The sequence below is a fragment of the Muntiacus reevesi genome, chromosome 12 (genome assembly GCF_963930625.1).
Source record: "Muntiacus reevesi chromosome 12, mMunRee1.1, whole genome shotgun sequence".
Taxonomy (NCBI): domain Eukaryota; kingdom Metazoa; phylum Chordata; class Mammalia; order Artiodactyla; family Cervidae; genus Muntiacus; species Muntiacus reevesi.
This window is the reverse complement of record NC_089260.1, coordinates 78533111-78550740: the sequence shown is the minus strand read 5'-3', so window position 1 is coordinate 78550740 and position 17630 is coordinate 78533111. Positions and strand designations below refer to the sequence as shown.

Sequence of the window (17630 nt, the reverse complement as noted above, 5' to 3'; positions counted from 1 at the left end):
TCCCTCTATATACTCTCATAGCATTCTGAAAATTTCCTGTATTCTTTCCTCATTAATACTTACTATAAATGAGATTATAAAGTTATTTACACAACTGGGTGTTTAGTGTGTCTTTATCACTAAAATCAGAGATCAAATTGCCAACATCCACTGGGTCATAGGAAGAGCAAGAGAAATAAAAAAAAAAAAAAAGAATCTGCTTCACTGACTGTGCTAAAGCCTTTGACTGTATGGATCATATGGATCACAACAAACTGTGGAAAATTCTTAAAGAGATAGGAGTACCAGACACCTTACCTGTCTACTGAGAAACCTGTATGCAGGTCAGGAAGCAATAGTTAGAACTGGACATGGAACAACGGATTGGTTCAAAATTGGGAAAGGAGTACATCAAGTTTTGTATATTGTCACCCTGCTTATTTAACTTATATGCAGAGTACATCATGCAAAATACCTGGATAGGTGACTCACAAGCTGGAATCAAGACTGCCAGGAGAAATATCAACAACCTCAGATATGCAGATGTTACCATCCTAATGGCAGAAAGTGAAGAGGAACTAAAGAGCCTCTTTATGATGGTGAAAGAGGAAAGTGAAAAAGCTGGCTTAAAACTCAACATTCAATAAACTAAGATCATGGCATCTGGTCCCATCACTTTATAGCAAATAGATGCAGAGAAAGTGGAAAGAGTGACAGATTTTATTTTCTTGGGCTCCAAAATCACTGTGGATGGTGACTGCAGCCATGAAATTAAAAGATGTTTGCTCCTTGGAAGAAAAGCTATGACAGACCTAGACAGAGTACTACAAAGAGAGATATTACTTCTCTGACAAAGGTCTGTATAGTCAAAGCTACAGTTTTCCAGTAGTCATTTACAGATGTGAGAGTTGGACCAAAAAGAGGGCTGAGAGCCCAGGAATCGATGCTTTCAGACTGTGATGCTGGAGAAGACTCTTGAGAATCCCCTGGACAGCAAGGAGATCCAACCACTCAATTCTAAAGGAAATCAACCCTGAATAATCACTGGAAGGACTGATACTGAAGCTGAAGCTCCAATACTTTGGCCACCTGGTGTGAAAAGCAAACTCATTGGAAAAGACCCTGATGCCGGGAAAGACAGGAGGCAGGAGGAGAAGGGGATGACAGAAGACGAGATGGCTGGATGGCATCACTGACTCAACAGACATGAGTTTGAGAAAGCTCAAGAAGATGGTGAAGGACAGGGAAGCCTGGTGTGCTGCAGTCCATGGGGTTGCAGAGAGTCAGACGTGACTTACAGACTGAACCACCACCAACACTAAAACGCAAGTGCCCTCAGAGACACAGGAGGTCCTTCCCACCACACCTTCAGTACTTAGCATGTAATTCTAAAATGAATGAATTCCCCACTTCGCTAAATGTGTCTTGTATGTATGTATGAGTGCTAATAATTCCCTTTTATCACTCCATTTTTCCTAAACACACATGCACACATACACAAACTCATGTACACATACCCACAATGCTAGACTGAGGATAGGAAACAGGTCTTCTTTATCTTGTATCCTGCATGCCACATTCATAGTATGCTCTCAGTACACATCTACTGAATTAAACCTAACTTTCTATCTACACCTGATGTGCTTGGGAGAAGGAAACGGCAACCCACTCCAGTATTCCTGCCTGGAGAATCCCAGGGACGGAGAAGCCTGGTGGGCTGCTGTCTATGGGGTCGCACAGAGTTGGACATGACTGAAGCAACTTAGCAGCAGCAGCAGATGTGCTTTAAACCAGCAAATAATAAAGAAATAAAACATTTACTACGAATTAGATGTTATGTTAGACCCTTATACAATTATGTCATGTAATCTTCATAAGAGGTTGTAGATACATTCCTCACTTTGCAAATCAGGAAGCCATGAGTTAGGTAACTTGTCTAAGCCAGTGTCTGGAGTTGAAGCTTCTAATAAGGTTTCCAACTCCAAAGCATTTCCCATTACACTATACCCAAAACTCACATTTGGAAATCTGGTGAGTACAAGGTCAAAGAGACCAGCGCTGTCCCTACATAGACAACAGAGAACGAAAACCCTATATGCAAAACAGAAAAAGAGACACAGATGTACAGAACAGACTTTTAGACTCTGTGGGAGAAGGCGAGGGTGGGATGTCCTGAGAGAAGAGCATTGAAACAAGTATACTATCAAGGGTGAAACAGATCACCAGCCAAGGTTGGATGCATGGGACAAGTGCTCAGGGCTGGTGCACTGGGAAGACCCAGAGAGATGGGGTGGAGAGGGAGGCAGGAGGGGGGATTGGGATGGGAAACACATGTAAATTCATGGCTGATTCACGTCAATGTATGGCAAAAACCACTACAATAATGTAAAGTAATTAGTCTCCAACTAATAAAAATAAATGAAAAAAAAAATTACCGATACAAAAAAATGTCAATATATTTTCTGAGTTGCAGCAATCCCAGGAAACTCTGCCCAACAATTTGCTATAAAAAGCAGGGGTTGAAAACACAGCCTGTACCAAATCGAGCTTGAGACAGGTCTATGCTGTCTGCCAACAACTGTTTCTAAACAAGCTTAAAACACCCAGTTTTAGACTAGAATTTACTCCTTAGTTCACAGCACTCACAACTGTCTTACACTCCACCCATTTCACTCACGTACATCACCCATTATTCCCTACCACGCCTGAAATTTACTACTGGACTCTAAAATGCTACCAAGGTCCCAACTTTCTAAACTTTACAAAATGAATCATGTCAGGTGTCATTAGAACATTTCAAGAAACTAAATAAGATGAAGGGGGGAAGGCCCCTCCTAATTTTACCAGTAACTTACCCATATCTCAACTTGCCTTTCAACCATGAATTCACACCAAGCAAACAAATCCAACATTTAAAAGTACTGAGACACTTACCCACTCAGTTCTACTTAATAAGTTGATTAAACTAATCAACATTTTTGAAGAAGACTGTCCCACACAATGAAGGTGATCAATTCAGTGATTTCTTTTTCTTGATTCCTAAGTATATTTGGAGCTTAAAAAACAACTCAGCACACATAAATTAACTTAACTGTATGTCCCCACCCATTCATTGTGCTCTTAACAGATAACAAAGCACAGTGTTTAAACTAACACTCCAAATCAAATTCAGTCAGGAGCCAATGAAGTTACAAAACAGTCTAATCAGAAAATGTCTCAAAACCATTTGGCAGTAGGCAGATCTTCAAGAAAAAGATGACAGAGTTGGTAAATGCAGCCAAGTCTAAAATCAAATGTCCTGAGTTTTAATGACTGTACTTCCAACTTCTCTAATTTTATCCAGTATGTAGATAATGTGAGGGTCATAGAAGCCTCCAGGAATCCTCTAACTCCAACGTTTAAAAGAAAGAAGAATCTGGACACTGTAAAAGCAGTGCTAAGGGGAAGGTTCATAGCATTACAGGCTTACCTCAAGAAACAAGTCAAATAAACAACCCAACTCTACACATAAAGCAACTAGAGAAGGAAGAAATGAACCCCAGGGTTAGCAGAAGGAAAGAAATCTTAAAAATTAGGGCAGAAATAAATGCAAAAGAAACAAAAGAGACCATAGAAAAAATCAACAAAGCTAAAAGCTGGTTTTTTGAAAAGGTAAACAAAACTGACAAACCGTTAGCCAGACTCATCAAGAAACAAAGGGAGAACCAAATCAACAAAATTAGAAATGAAAATGGAGAGATCACAACAGACAACACTGAAATATGAAGGATCATAAGAGACTACTACCACCAGCTCTATGCCAATAAAATGGACAACTTGGAAGAAATGGACAAATTCTTAGAGAAGTATAACTTTCCAAAATTGAACCAGGAAGAAATAGAAAGTCTTAACAGACCCATCACAAGCACGGAAATCGAAACTGTAATCAGAAATCTTCCAGCAAACAAAAGCCCAGGACCAGATGGCTTCACAGCTGAATTCTACCAAAAATTTAGAGAAGAGCTAACACCTATCTTACTCAAACTCTTCCAGAAAATTGCAGAAGAAGGCAAACTTCCAAACTCATTCTATGAGGCCACCATCACCCTAATTCCAAAACCAGACAAAGATGCCACAAAAAAAGAAAACTACAGGCCAATATCACTGATGAACATAGATGCAAAAATCCTTAACAAAATTCTAGCAAACAGAATCCAACAGCATATTAAAAAGATCATACATCATGACCAAGTGGGCTTTATCCCAGGAATGCAAGGATTCTTTAATATCTGCAAATCAATCAATGTAATACACCACATTAACAAATTGAAAGATAAAAACCACATGATTATCTCAATAGATGCAGAGAAAGCCTTTGACAAAATTCAACATCCATTTATGATAAAAATTCTCCAAAAAGCAGGAATAGAAGGAACATACCTCAACATAATAACACAAGCTATATATGACAAACCCACAGCAAACATTGTCCTCAATGGTGAAAATTGAAAGCATTTCCCTTAAAGTCAGGAACAAGTCAAGGGTGCCCACTCTCACCATTACTATTCAACATAGTTTTGGAAGTGTTGGCCACAGCAATCAGAGCAGAAAAAGAAATAAAAGCAATCCAGATAGGAAAAGAAGAGGTAAAACTCTCACTGTTTGCAGATGACATGATCTTCTACATAGAAAACCCTAAAGATTTTACCAGAAAATTATTAGAGCTAATCAATAAATACAGTAATGTAGCAGGATATAAAATTAACACACAGAAATGCCTTGCATTTCTATACACTACCAATGAGAAAAGAGAAAGAGAAATTAAGAAAACAATACCACTCACCATTGCAACAAAAGGAATTAAATACATAGGAGTATATCTGCCTAAAGAAACAAAAGACCTATATATAGAAAACTATAAAACACTGATGAAAGAAATCAAAGAGGACATAAACAGATGGAGAAATAGACCATGTTCATAAATTGGAAGAATCAGTATTGTGAAAATGAGTATACTACCCAAAGCAATCTATAGATTCAATGCAATCCCTATCAAGCTACCAATGGTATTTTTCACAGAACTAGAACAAATAGTTTCACAATTTGTATGGAAATTCAAGAAACCTTGAATAGCCAAAGCAATCTTGAGAAAGAAGAATGGAACTGGAGGAATCAACCTGCCTGACTTCAGGCTCTACTACAAAGCCACAGTCATCAAGACAGTATGGTACTGGCACAAAGACAGAAATACAGATCAATGGAACAGAATAGAAAGCCCAGAGATAAATCCAGGTACCTATGGACACCTTATCTTCGACAAAGGAGGCAAGGGTATACAATGGAAAAAAAGACAACCTCTTTAACAAGTGGTGCTGGGAAAACTGGTCAACCACCTGTAAAAGAATAAAACTAGAACACTTTCTAACACCATACACAAAAATAAACTGAAAATGGATTAAAGATCTAAATGTAAGACCAGAAACTATAAAACTCCTAGAGGAGAACATAGGCAAAACACTCTCTGATACAAATCACAGCAAGATCCTCTATGACCCACCTCCCAGAATATTGGAAATAAAAGCAAAAATAAACAAATGGGACCTAATGAAACTTAAAAGCTTTTGCACAACAAAGGAAACTATAAGCAAAGTGAAAAGACACACTTCAGAATGGGAGAAAATAACAGCAAATGAAGAAACAGACAAAGGATTAATCTCAAAAATATACAAGCAACTCCTGCAACTCAATTCCAGAAAAATAAATGACCCAATCAAAAAATGGGCCAAAGATCTAAACAGACATTTCTCCAAAGAAGACATACAGATGGCTAACAAACATATGAAAAGAGGCTCAACATCACTCATCATCAGAGAAATGCAAATCAAAACCACAATGAGGTACACGCCAGTCAGAATGGCTGCTATCCAAAAGGGGTACACGCCAGTCAGAATGGCTGCTATCCAAAAGTCTACAAGCAATAAATGCTGGAGAGGGTGTGGAGAAAAGGGAACCCTCTTACACTGTTGGTGGGAATGCAAACTAGTACAGCCACTATGGAGAACAGTGTGGAGATTTCTTAAAAAACTGGAAATAGAACTGCCATATGACCCAGCAATCCCACTTATGGGCATACACACTGAGGAAACCAGATCTGAAAGAGACACGTGCACCCCAATGTTCATCGCAGCACTGTTTATAATAGCCAGGACATGGAAGCAACCTAGATGCCCATCAGCAGACGAATGGATAAGGGAGTTGTGGTACATATACACCATGGAATATTACCCAGCCGTTAAAAAGAATTCATCTGAATCAGTTCTAATGAGATGGATGAAACTGGAGCCCGTTATACAGAGTGAAGCAAGCCAGAAAGATAAAGACCATTACAGTATACTAACACATATATATGGAATTTAGAAAGATGGTAATGATAACCCTATATGCAAAACAGAGAGAGAGACACAGATGTACAGAACAGACTTTTGGACTCTGTAGGAGAAGGCGAGGGTAGGATGATCTGAGAGAATAGCATTGAAACATGTATATTATCAAGTGTGAAACAGATCAGCAGTCCAGGTTGGATGCATGAGACAAGTGCTCAGGGCTGGTCAGGAACAAGTGCTGGGATGGGATACTGGGATGACCCAGAGGGATGGGATGGGGAGGGAGGTGGGAGGTGGGATCAGGATGGGGAACACATGTAAATCCATGGCTGATTCATGTCAATGTATGGCAAAAACCACTACAATATTGTAAAGTAATTAGCCTCCAACTAATAAAAATAAATGAAAAAAGAAAGAAAGAAAAATGTAAAGAACCCAAATGATAGTCATAAAATTTTGAAAATAATTAAGACCTAAAATGAGGACATGTTTTTATTCTCATGTTTTTATTCATCATCGTTAACCTTATACATCTTCAGACCATCAAGTTGCAAACATGATTGTAGTGGACAAAGGGGATGATCTGTCCAGTGCTCACTGCCATTTTTTACCCCTTCCTTTTGCACAGTTATCATAGAAGATGCCTGGTCTGTACAATGTGGCCTGCCTTTCTGACTGGTCCAAGAATGGGAATGGCCTGAAGCCACGTAGCCTGCCATGGAGACAAAGCCATTCTACTTAAAGAGAGAAAATGCAGATGATACCAAAAGTAAAGATTAGAAAGAGAGGAAGTGTCCAGCAGCATGAGTTCCTGGATCCAGTTTCTGGAAGCTCAGATGCCCCTGCACTCTTCCCAGATATATAATGAGCTATTCAATCTCCCTTAATTTCCAGGAATCAGTACCTTACACTTTGTTCTTAAGTAGTTTTCCTAATTAATGCAGTGTTCCTAAAGTCACAGACTACAAAATGGTCACAGAAGACTACAAAAATGAAAATTAAGAAAAACTTCCTAAAAATAAGTATGAATAACATTACATTATTACAATAATAAACCAAAAGTTTGCTCATAAAGCTCTTTTTTGCCTTATCAAACACTCTCACAAAGAGATATTACCTTTTCTAGTGTTTTAAATACTGGAATTTTTTCACATGTAGAATGACTTCTAGAGCAAGATCTTCGCTGTATTATATGTTGGAGTTTTTTTAGTTCTTTCTTATAAAAATCTCATTCATCTTCTATACCTTTCAGAAACGTATCTAAACGAGAAGGTGACTTGTCTCGTCGTTTTATTCCATGTTCTAGTCTCATCCTCTCAATTTCCACAGTAAGTTCTCTTTCTGCAAATTAAAGTCATAAAATCTTAAAACAATGTTGCATATAAAATGTATAATCAGCCAAATAAACTATAATTTTTACAATGAAAGCTACTAAAAATCATTAGCTGTTTTGCATATCACCTACAACTGCCAAATATCAAAGAGGTAAATGCTGAAAGGAAAAGATTTAAAAAAAATTATATTAAAAGTTTAAATAAAATCCAATAAGTCAAGTCCTGCTTTTGTCATATACAAGTCTGGGTACTATTCAGTACTACACAGTGAACAATAAATTATCACATGGTACTTACTCTCTGATGACCTGAAAATGCACTAAAAGAAAATTTACCTGTTCAAACTGGTTATAATATGCGTGACTTTAACATGAAGCTTAAATTTAACATAGTATACACAGAATAACTAGTCTTTCCTCACACAAGCACAATTATTAACTTTTACCATAGAAATGACATTTTCAGGAGTCAAAAGTAGCCTGTGCATGCATGCATGCTAAGTCACTTCAGTTGTGTCTGACTCTAGGCGACCCCATGGACTGTATGTAGCCCACCAGGCTCCTCTGTCCACGGCAAGAATCCTGGAGTGGGTAGCCATGCCCTCCTCCAGGGGATCTTACCAACCCAGGGATGGAACCCCCATCATTCATGTCTCCTGCACTGGCAGGCAGGTACTTCACCTCTAGGACCACCTGGGAAGCCAAAAGTTGCCTAATATTGGCAATTTTGTATAGTTCAATCTAATTTAACTGATGTTCTTTACAATTCAAAGTCATGAAGTGATTTTCAAGACATATTCCAAGTCACTTACCATCTTCTTTCATTCATTTGACAGATAATTATTGAGAATTTACTGTAGGTCCAGCATGAGCTAAGAATACAGTATGAAAAACATGTCCAAGGTCAAATAATTATTCTAACTGTAGCAGGACAAGAGTCACAAAAGAACAGTGTGCAATACAATCCAGAGGATGAACAGCAGAATTTATTCTGAGTGACCAGAGAGGTTAAGAAAGTAAGAGAGCTGAAGGAATGGGCAAATGCCTTAAATGGTAAGTCAAACTGATGAATGAAAAGTGTCCACTGTATTTGGCACAATGGAGGTGACTGGTGACCTTAACGAGAGCAGTTGTACTGGTGAAGTAGAGGACAGAAGCAAACTGGAGTGGACTGAGGTGCTAAATGAAGAAGGAAATGGCAAACCACCCCAGTATTCTTGCCTGGAGAACTCTGTGGACAGAGGAGCCTGGTGGGCTGCCGTCTATGGGGTCACACAGAGTCAGACACTACTGAAGCAACTTAGCAGCAGCAGCAGCAGAGGTGCTAAAGGATAGAAGGTGATCAAGCAGAAAAGCAGGGATGAATGACTTTTCAAGATGTAAAAGCTATAATGAGGAGGAAAGAGTAGCTGGATAGGGATGGGTCACAGTTTTTGCTTTAGAATGGGAAAAGGGAAAAGCATGTTTGAATACCAATGGGGAAAAAACAGTACAAAAGCTAATGTTATCAAAAAGAGATAATATGTAGCATTTTAAAGTGAGAGAGAATGGGACCTAGAGAACAGATGGAGGCAGTGGCCCATCATAAAAGCCAAATGGCTCCACTCTAACAGGGAAGATAAGGATGGACAGGTTCAAGATCTGGGGACAGGAAACATGGAATGCCTCCCTGATGGCTTCTGTTCTTTTAGGAAAACTGGAGGTAAGATCATCTACTCAGAATGGGTTTACTGAGAATGAAAAACACTTGAGTATGTTCCCGCAGGATGGGAGATCAAGCAGTAAGGAATATAGAGTAAGATCTCCATACCTCACTGAAGGGGGCGCTGTGGTTCGGGGCCATGTAACTTCCAGTGCTATAGCTACCGTCCGGGGCACACGCTTGCTCCTAGGAAGAAAAGTTATGACCAACCTAGACAGCATATTAAAAGCAGAGACATTACTTTGACAACAGAGGTCCATTTAGTCAAAACTATGGCTTTTCCAGTAGTTATGTATGGGTGTGAGAGTTGGACTAAAAAGAAAGCTGAGTGCCAGAGAATTGATGCTTTTGAGCTGTGGTGTTGGAGAAGACCCTTGAGAGTCCCTTGGACTGCAAGGAGATCCAACCAGTCCATCCTAAAGGAGATCAGTCCTGGGTGTTCATTGGAAGGACTGATGCTGAAGCTGAAACTCCAGTACTTTGGCCACCTGATGTGAAGAGCTGACTAATTGGAAAAGCCCCTGATGCTGGGAAAGATTGAAGGCGGGAGAAGAAGGGGACGACAGAGGATGAGATGGCTGGATGGCACCACTGACTCAATGGACATGAGTCTGAGTAAACTCTGGGAGCTGGAGTGGATAGGGAGGCCTGGTGTGCTGCAGTCCATGGGGTCGCAAAGAGTCGGCTACGACTGAGTGACTGAACTGAACTCAACTGGGGCACAGGCAAGCAGCGCTTAGCTGCTCACGTGTGAATGTTTTAGCTGATCCACGGCTGGATTTTGGGTAGGAGGATGCATTCAAAACACAAAGAAACAAGGGAGTTTCAGGTATCTGAGAGATTATGCTGAAATGGCAAGATAGACATAGCATGAAAGGAAGTAAAATTGCTAACTTTCATATGTAGGCCTAAGCACTTTAATAATATATGAACTCATTTAATCCTCATGACAACCTTTTGGGTTAGGTGCCATCTTAACCACAGAGACAGGGAAACTGAAGTAACATTAAAGAACATGCTCAAGTCAAACAGCTGGTTAAGCAGACAAGGGGTCAGATAGATTAGCCCCACGGATGCTGAAGAGCCTAGGATACAGCAGCTTCTTAAAATAGCACACTGGCTTTCCTTCACTTCCTCAGACACATGGAGTTTGATGGCACCAGGATTCTGCACTTGTCATCCCCCCTGCCTGGAAGATTGCCCCAGATTGTCATAAGGCTTGGTGTCCAGCACTAAGCCCTTTGATCAGATGATCTCTAGCATACCCTCCCATTTTATCTAATACCCTGATCATCTGAGATTAATTCCTTCACTTATGTGCTACCAGTTTTTCTCCCTAACTATATTAAAGCCTCCACAAGAGCAGTGGGCCTGTGTATCTTGTTTACCTTTATACATCCCAGCACTACAGGCTCATAACCATTTGTCAAATGAATGAATGAATGAATTCTTACAAGTTCCTTAAACCAATTCATTTAGGATAAGGTACCTGGTAGAAAGTTAGCCTATTTCAAGTATGTTAAGTGTGTGCATGTGTGTGTGTGTGTGCCTGAAGGTGATAAAACTGCATTTACTTAAAAAGATTCTGTACTTCAACTTCCCACTATTTCATAATGGTCTTCCCCATAGTCTTAATTCTATTATCCTGTGTCTCAAAGAAAGATAAATTTTCATTGGAAAATATTCAGCTGGGGTTCCCTGTACCAACTAGTCAGAATATAAAAGGTTCCTGTAAGGTCCTTGAGGGAGAGAGATTTTCTACTGTATCTCAGTGCCTAGTCTGGTTTCTGATACATCGCAAACATGCAACAAATATTTATTGAATGAATGAATGAAAAAGAAACACCATCTACTACTAAAAATAAAACATTAAGAGGAAATCACACTTTTTAAGTTATTAACATTTTATATTTTACCTGTAACTGCAAAACTTTCAATTTTTTTGTTAAGTCTTTGCTTTTCTTGTTCAAGCTGATGAACAACAGTTTCCAGGTCTGATTTTTTAAGGAGTTCATCATTCAGCCTCTCCTGTTCTTTATGACATAAGCTTAATTCCTGAAAATTTTAACACTAAAATTAAGATTTCTAATATGTGTAACTCTATGGCTGATTCATATCAATGTATGACAAAACTCACTGAAAAATTAAAAAAATTAAAAAATTTTAAAAAAAAATTAAGATTTCTAGAAACTGTACAAAACATGAAAGCACACTTATTTAAGAGTAATTCACATACACACACTTTTAGTCAGTCAAATATATACCATTTCAATTAAAGTTAATTCTCAATTGAGGCTAAAAGCATCATAAAACCCAAACTCAACAGTGCTCCCTTCTAAAGTAGTAGAATTATTGGATTTTATTTTCTTTTAATTTGTTTAGCATATTGTCTTTCAAAAAAGTGAATATGACTTGCTCAATAAAAAATTTTAAGGCGTTTTTGTGTTTAAAGAAAAGTGAAAATAGACAGTGCTCTAAGACCACCACGGGTATACGTAAGCGCAGACGGTGCTCCGAGATCACCACGGGTTTACATAAGCGAAGACGGTGCTCTGAGACCACCACAGGTATACGTTAAGTGCAGATGGTGCTCTGAGACCACCACAGGTATACGTTAAGTGCAGATGGTGCTCTGAGACCACCACGGGTATATGTAAGTGAAGACGGTGCTCTGAGACCACCACGGGTATACATAAGCACGGGGTTATTCTCAGTTTCACCTACACAATGGGGGTAAGACCAGCACCTGGACACCGAGGAGTCATCTATGAATGACTCATCTACAGATCCACCTATGGGTGATTCTATGAGTGTGAAACACTCTGTACAGTGTCTAACACATGGCAAGTACTTAATACATGTTAGCTAATAATACTGTTAGCCTTTATCTTAAAAATACATAAAATGTAATACCAATGGAAAAAATAAGAAAGGTCAGAAAGTAGCTACATCTTGCTGTCAGGCAACAATATTGAAACTTGGTCACAGTTCTGAGACAATATTATAAATCACATACAACTGCAAACAGTGTGCATTACAAACAGCAGTGAACAAACAGCAAAATTCCCTGTCCTCATGGAGCTTACACTATAGTGAAAACATCATCAAAACATCTACTTTACATTTCCTGACTTCATGGGACACTTTTACGTATCTATGAAACTCAAAAGTGGACAACAACTAGCAGGTTTAGCTAATTATTCAGTGTTCAGCTGAACTGACTACCTGATAAAGTAGTTGGATAAAACAGAAAGGCATTGTGATACACTGTTCATAATGAACATAACATAGTGAAAAACCAGTTAAGTATCTGAACACCTACTATGAGCCAGTGTATCACAAAAGGCTTCACTTTTTAATTTGCCTCATGACTGCCACAGAGTATTACTACTAGACTGTAAAAAGAGTGTAGTAATGAGAGAACTTGGAAGGTAGTATTAGTCTTTGTTTCCAACATTAATGGAGACTCATCCAATTTAGCAGGCTATTAAAAAAGTCTCAATTATCTATCAGGTGACCACCTAGGAATTTCTACTTGTACACAAGACATTCTTTCTGCCGGTTCTAGGCTATAAGATTATATCTAAGTTAGGTTACATCCAGGTTTATGCTGGGATGATTACTAGTTGTCTCATTTGAAGACCACCAGAATGAACAATATGACTAGTAAGATGGTTTGTACTTCCAAGCAAAATAATTAAAAGAAAACTGAGTTCTTTTTAATAAAGGTCAACAATTTTATCAAGTAATTATCAGTTTTTACATTTAATATTAGTAAAATGACGAGTCATGAAGTCATTTAAGTAATATAAAATTCCTAACAGGCTTTCCAAATTTGAGTGTAACTTGCTACCTATTATATATGAGATTAAAGAAGTATACAAATATACATTCTGACTGAAATAAGTCAGAGAAAGACAAGTATCATATGGTATCACTTATATATGGAATCTAAAAAATGGGTACAAATGAATTTATCTACAAAACAGATGTACAGTTACAGATGCAGCAAACAAACCCACGGTGAGCCGGAGGTAAGCAGGGAGAGGGCGTAAAGTGGGACTGGGCACGACACATGCACACTGATGTGTGTAAACCAGGAAGCTAGTGAGGACCCCTGTATATACACACTGCTGTACGTAAACCAGGAAGTGAGTGAGGACCCCCTGTATGTACACACTGCTGTATGTAAACCAGGAAGTTAGTGAGGACCCCTGTATGTGCACACTGCTGTATGTAAACCAGGAAGTTAGTGAGGACCCCCTGTATGTGCACACTGCTGTATGTAAACCAGGAAGTTAATGAGGACCCCCTGTATGTGCACACTGCTGTATATAAACCAGGAAGTTAGTGAGGACCCCCTGTATGTGCACACTGCTGTATATAAACCAGGAAGTTAGTGAGGACCCCCTGTATGTACACACTGCTGTATGTAAACCAGGAAGTTAGTGAGGACCCCCTGTATGTGCACACTGCTGTATGTAAACCAGGAAGTTAGTGAGGACCCCCTGTATGTGCACACTGCTGTATGTAAACCAGGAAGTTAATGAGGACCCCCTGTATGTACACACTGCTGTATGTAAACCAGGAAGTTAGTGAGGACCCCTGTATGTGCACACTGCTGTATGTAAACCAGGAAGTTAATGAGGACCCCCTGTATGTGCACACTGCTGTATGTAAACCAGGAAGTTAGTGAGGACCCCCTGTATGTGCACACTGCTGTATATAAACCAGGAAGTGAGTGAGGACCCCTGTATGTGCACACTGCTGTATGTAAACCAGGAAGTTAGTGAGGACCCCCTGTATGTGCACACTGCTGTATGTAAACCAGGAAGTTAGTGAGGACCCCCTGTATGTGCACACTGCTGTATATAAACCAGGAAGCTAGTGAGGACCCCTGTATATACACACTGCTGTACGTAAACCAGGAAGTGAGTGAGGACCCCCTGTATGTACACACTGCTGTATGTAAACCAGGAAGTTAGTGAGGACCCCCTGTATGTGCACACTGCTGTATGTAAACCAGGAAGTTAGTGAGGACCCCCTGTATGTGCACACTGCTGTATGTAAACCAGGAAGTTAATGAGGACCCCCTGTATGTACACACTGCTGTATGTAAACCAGGAAGTTAGTGAGGACCCCTGTATGTGCACACTGCTGTATGTAAACCAGGAAGTTAATGAGGACCCCCTGTATGTGCACACTGCTGTATGTAAACCAGGAAGTTAGTGAGGACCCCCTGTATGTGCACACTGCTGTATATAAACCAGGAAGTTAGTGAGGACCCCCTGTATGTGCACACTGCTGTATGTAAACCAGGAAGTTAATGAGGACCCCCTGTATGTACACACTGCTGTATATAAACCAGGAAGTTAATGAGGACCCCCTGTATGTGCACACTGCTGTATATAAACCAGGAAGCTAGTGAGGACCCCTGTATATACACACTGCTGTACGTAAACCAGGAAGTGAGTGAGGACCCCCTGTATGTACACACTGCTGTATGTAAACCAGGAAGTTAGTGAGGATCCCTGTATGTGCACACTGCTGTATGTAAACCAGGAAGTTAATGAGGACCCCCTGTATGTGCACACTGCTGTATATAAACCAGGAAGTGAGTGAGGACCCCCTGTATGTGCACACTGCTGTATATAAACCAGGAAGTTAATGAGGACCCCCTGTATGTACACACTGCTGTATGTAAACCAGGAAGTTAGTGAGGACCCCTGTATGTGCACACTGCTGTATGTAAACCAGGAAGTTAGTGAGGACCCCCTGTATGTGCACACTGCTGTATGTAAACCAGGGAGTTAATGAGGACCCCCTGTATGTGCACACTGCTGTATATAAACCAGGAAGTTAATGAGGACCCCCTGTATGTGCACACTGCTGTATGTAAACCAGGAAGTTAATGAGGACCCCTGTATGTGCACACTGCTGTATGTAAACCAGGAAGTTAATGAGGACCCCCTGTATGTGCACACTGCTGTATATAAACCAGGAAGTTAATGAGGACCCCCTGTATGTGCACACTGCTGTATGTAAACCAGGAAGTTAATGAGGACCCCTGTATGTACACACTGCTGTATGTAAACCAGGAAGTTAGTGAGGACCCCTGTATGTACACACTGCTGTATGTAAAACAGGAAGTTAACAAGGACCCCCTGTATGTGCACACTGCTGTATGTAAAATAGGAAATTAACAAGGACCCCCTGTATAGCTCAAGGAACTCTACTGAATACTCTTGTAATGGCCTCTATACATAAAAGAATCTGTAAAAAAGAGTGAATATATGTATATTATAACTGACTCACTTTGCTGTGTATCTAAAACTAACACAACATTGTAAATCAACTCTATTCCAATAAACTTTTTTTAATTTCTAGAAATATAAATAATATAAATATAAAATAATAATATAAAAATAAATAAAAATAATATAAAAAACCAAATATATAATACAATGGGATATTACTGGCCATAAAAAAGAAGTAATGATACATGCTATGATATGCATGAACATTGAAAACAATGGGTTAAGTGTAAATCACACATAAAAGGTTTACATATTGTATAATTTCATTTACATAGAATATCTAGAATAGGCAAATTATAGATTACAGAGACAGAAAGCAGATTAGCAACTGTCAGAGGTTGAGCAGAGGAAAACGAGGATTGACTGCTAATGGGTACGAGGTTTCTTTCTGGAGTGATTAAAATGTCCTGGAATTAGTAGTGATGGCTGTACTACTTTGTATCTATACCAAAACCGCTGTACACTTAAAACAGTAAATATGATAGGTAAATTATATTTAGCAAAAAAATGTAAAATAAAACATAAAATTTTTAATGAAAATTCTAGCAATTCAATACAAAACCTACTCACCAGTTGAAGTTTTCCCATTGTTTCTTCAAGATTCCACATTTCAGAAAGGTTTTTTTTAATCTCTTTCTAGGAATGAAAAGCTTATTAGGTACATACCTAAAAGTCAAGAATACTTAATGCTAGGTGACAGTGAAGATGAGGCCAAGTCATTTTTGAGTAATTCATGTTCCCTGCCATCAGTGAGAGCCAAAGCTTCAGCCAGCTCTAGGCCTCAGTTTCCATGAAGAGGACGCAAAGTTTAGCTTTCTCTTTAATTTCTGGTATCCTGAATGCTTATAGGGACCTATTTGTAACACGTGCAACAAGAGAGCCACTTGAAAATCTTCTGTCTGTGTACTTGTAGGACTTTCCTCAAGCCTTGATGTTTAGAATTCCTCTTACGGCCCTGTCATTTCCTGACTTTCCTACCCTATTTGCTTTTCCACCACCCACTACTATCAACCTGGGCTTGTGCTCAGTGCTCAGCTGTGTCCAACTCTTGGCTACCCCGAGGACTGCAGCCCACCATGCTCCTCTGTCCATTGAATTCTCCAGGCAAGAATACTGAAGAGGGCTGCCATGCCCTCATCCAGGAGACGATCAACCTGGATCCTCTAAATGGCAACTAAGAGTGCTGAATGCCAAGGTTAAAATATTATGACCTAACAGGAATCTTTTACTCAGCCAAGTTGTCATTCTCAACTACTGCCCATGTGACATGTGAAACTGTTCAGTATGTTGTGCACACATGAGAGAATATGCAAAGAAAGTAGAAAAGGAGAGCAATGAGATAACAGAAATACTGCAAAGAAACCAAAGTCACAAAAGCAAAATTAAAACTGCACTAATCGAGACTTCCCTGGTGGTTCAATGGCTAAGACTCCATGCTCCCAACACAGGGGGCCCAGGTTTGATCCCTGGTCAGGGAACTTGATCCCACGTGCCAACTAAGACTGGTAAAATAAACAATTTTTTAAAATTGCACTAATTATGTTTTCTTCATTTTCAAGGTTGTTTTGGCTATTCTGGGTCCCTTGAGATCCATATGAATTTTTGGATTTTTTCCTATTTTTGTAAAAAAAACTATCCCTGGGATTTGGAGAGGGATCACACTGAATCTGCAGATTATTTTGGGTAGTGGGGACATTCAAACAATAAAGTCTTCCAATCCATGAACATAGGATATCTTTCCATTTATTTCTGTCTCTAAATTCTTTCAGCAGTGTTCTATAGTTTTCAGTATATAAGTCTTTTGCCTCCTTGGTTAAGTTTATCCCTAAGATCTTCATTCTTTTTGACGCTACTATAAACAGGATTATTTTCTTAATTTTCTTTTTGGATTTTAATATAGAAATGCATCCAGATTCCTATGCAATGATTTTGTATCC

General features: G+C 39.3%; 1 protein-coding gene across 1 annotated transcript in view; it reads right to left on the bottom strand.

The window, feature by feature from the left end:
- The window catches only part of LOC136144768 (centrosomal protein of 135 kDa-like), a 37592-nt gene that overhangs the window by 1584 nt on the left and 18378 nt on the right, over positions 1-17630 (bottom strand). Inside the window, 3 exon segments of the mRNA XM_065902619.1 lie at positions 7459-7682; positions 11293-11431; positions 16264-16329. Coding sequence (XP_065758691.1) covers positions 7459-7682; positions 11293-11431; positions 16264-16329 — 429 coding nt within the window.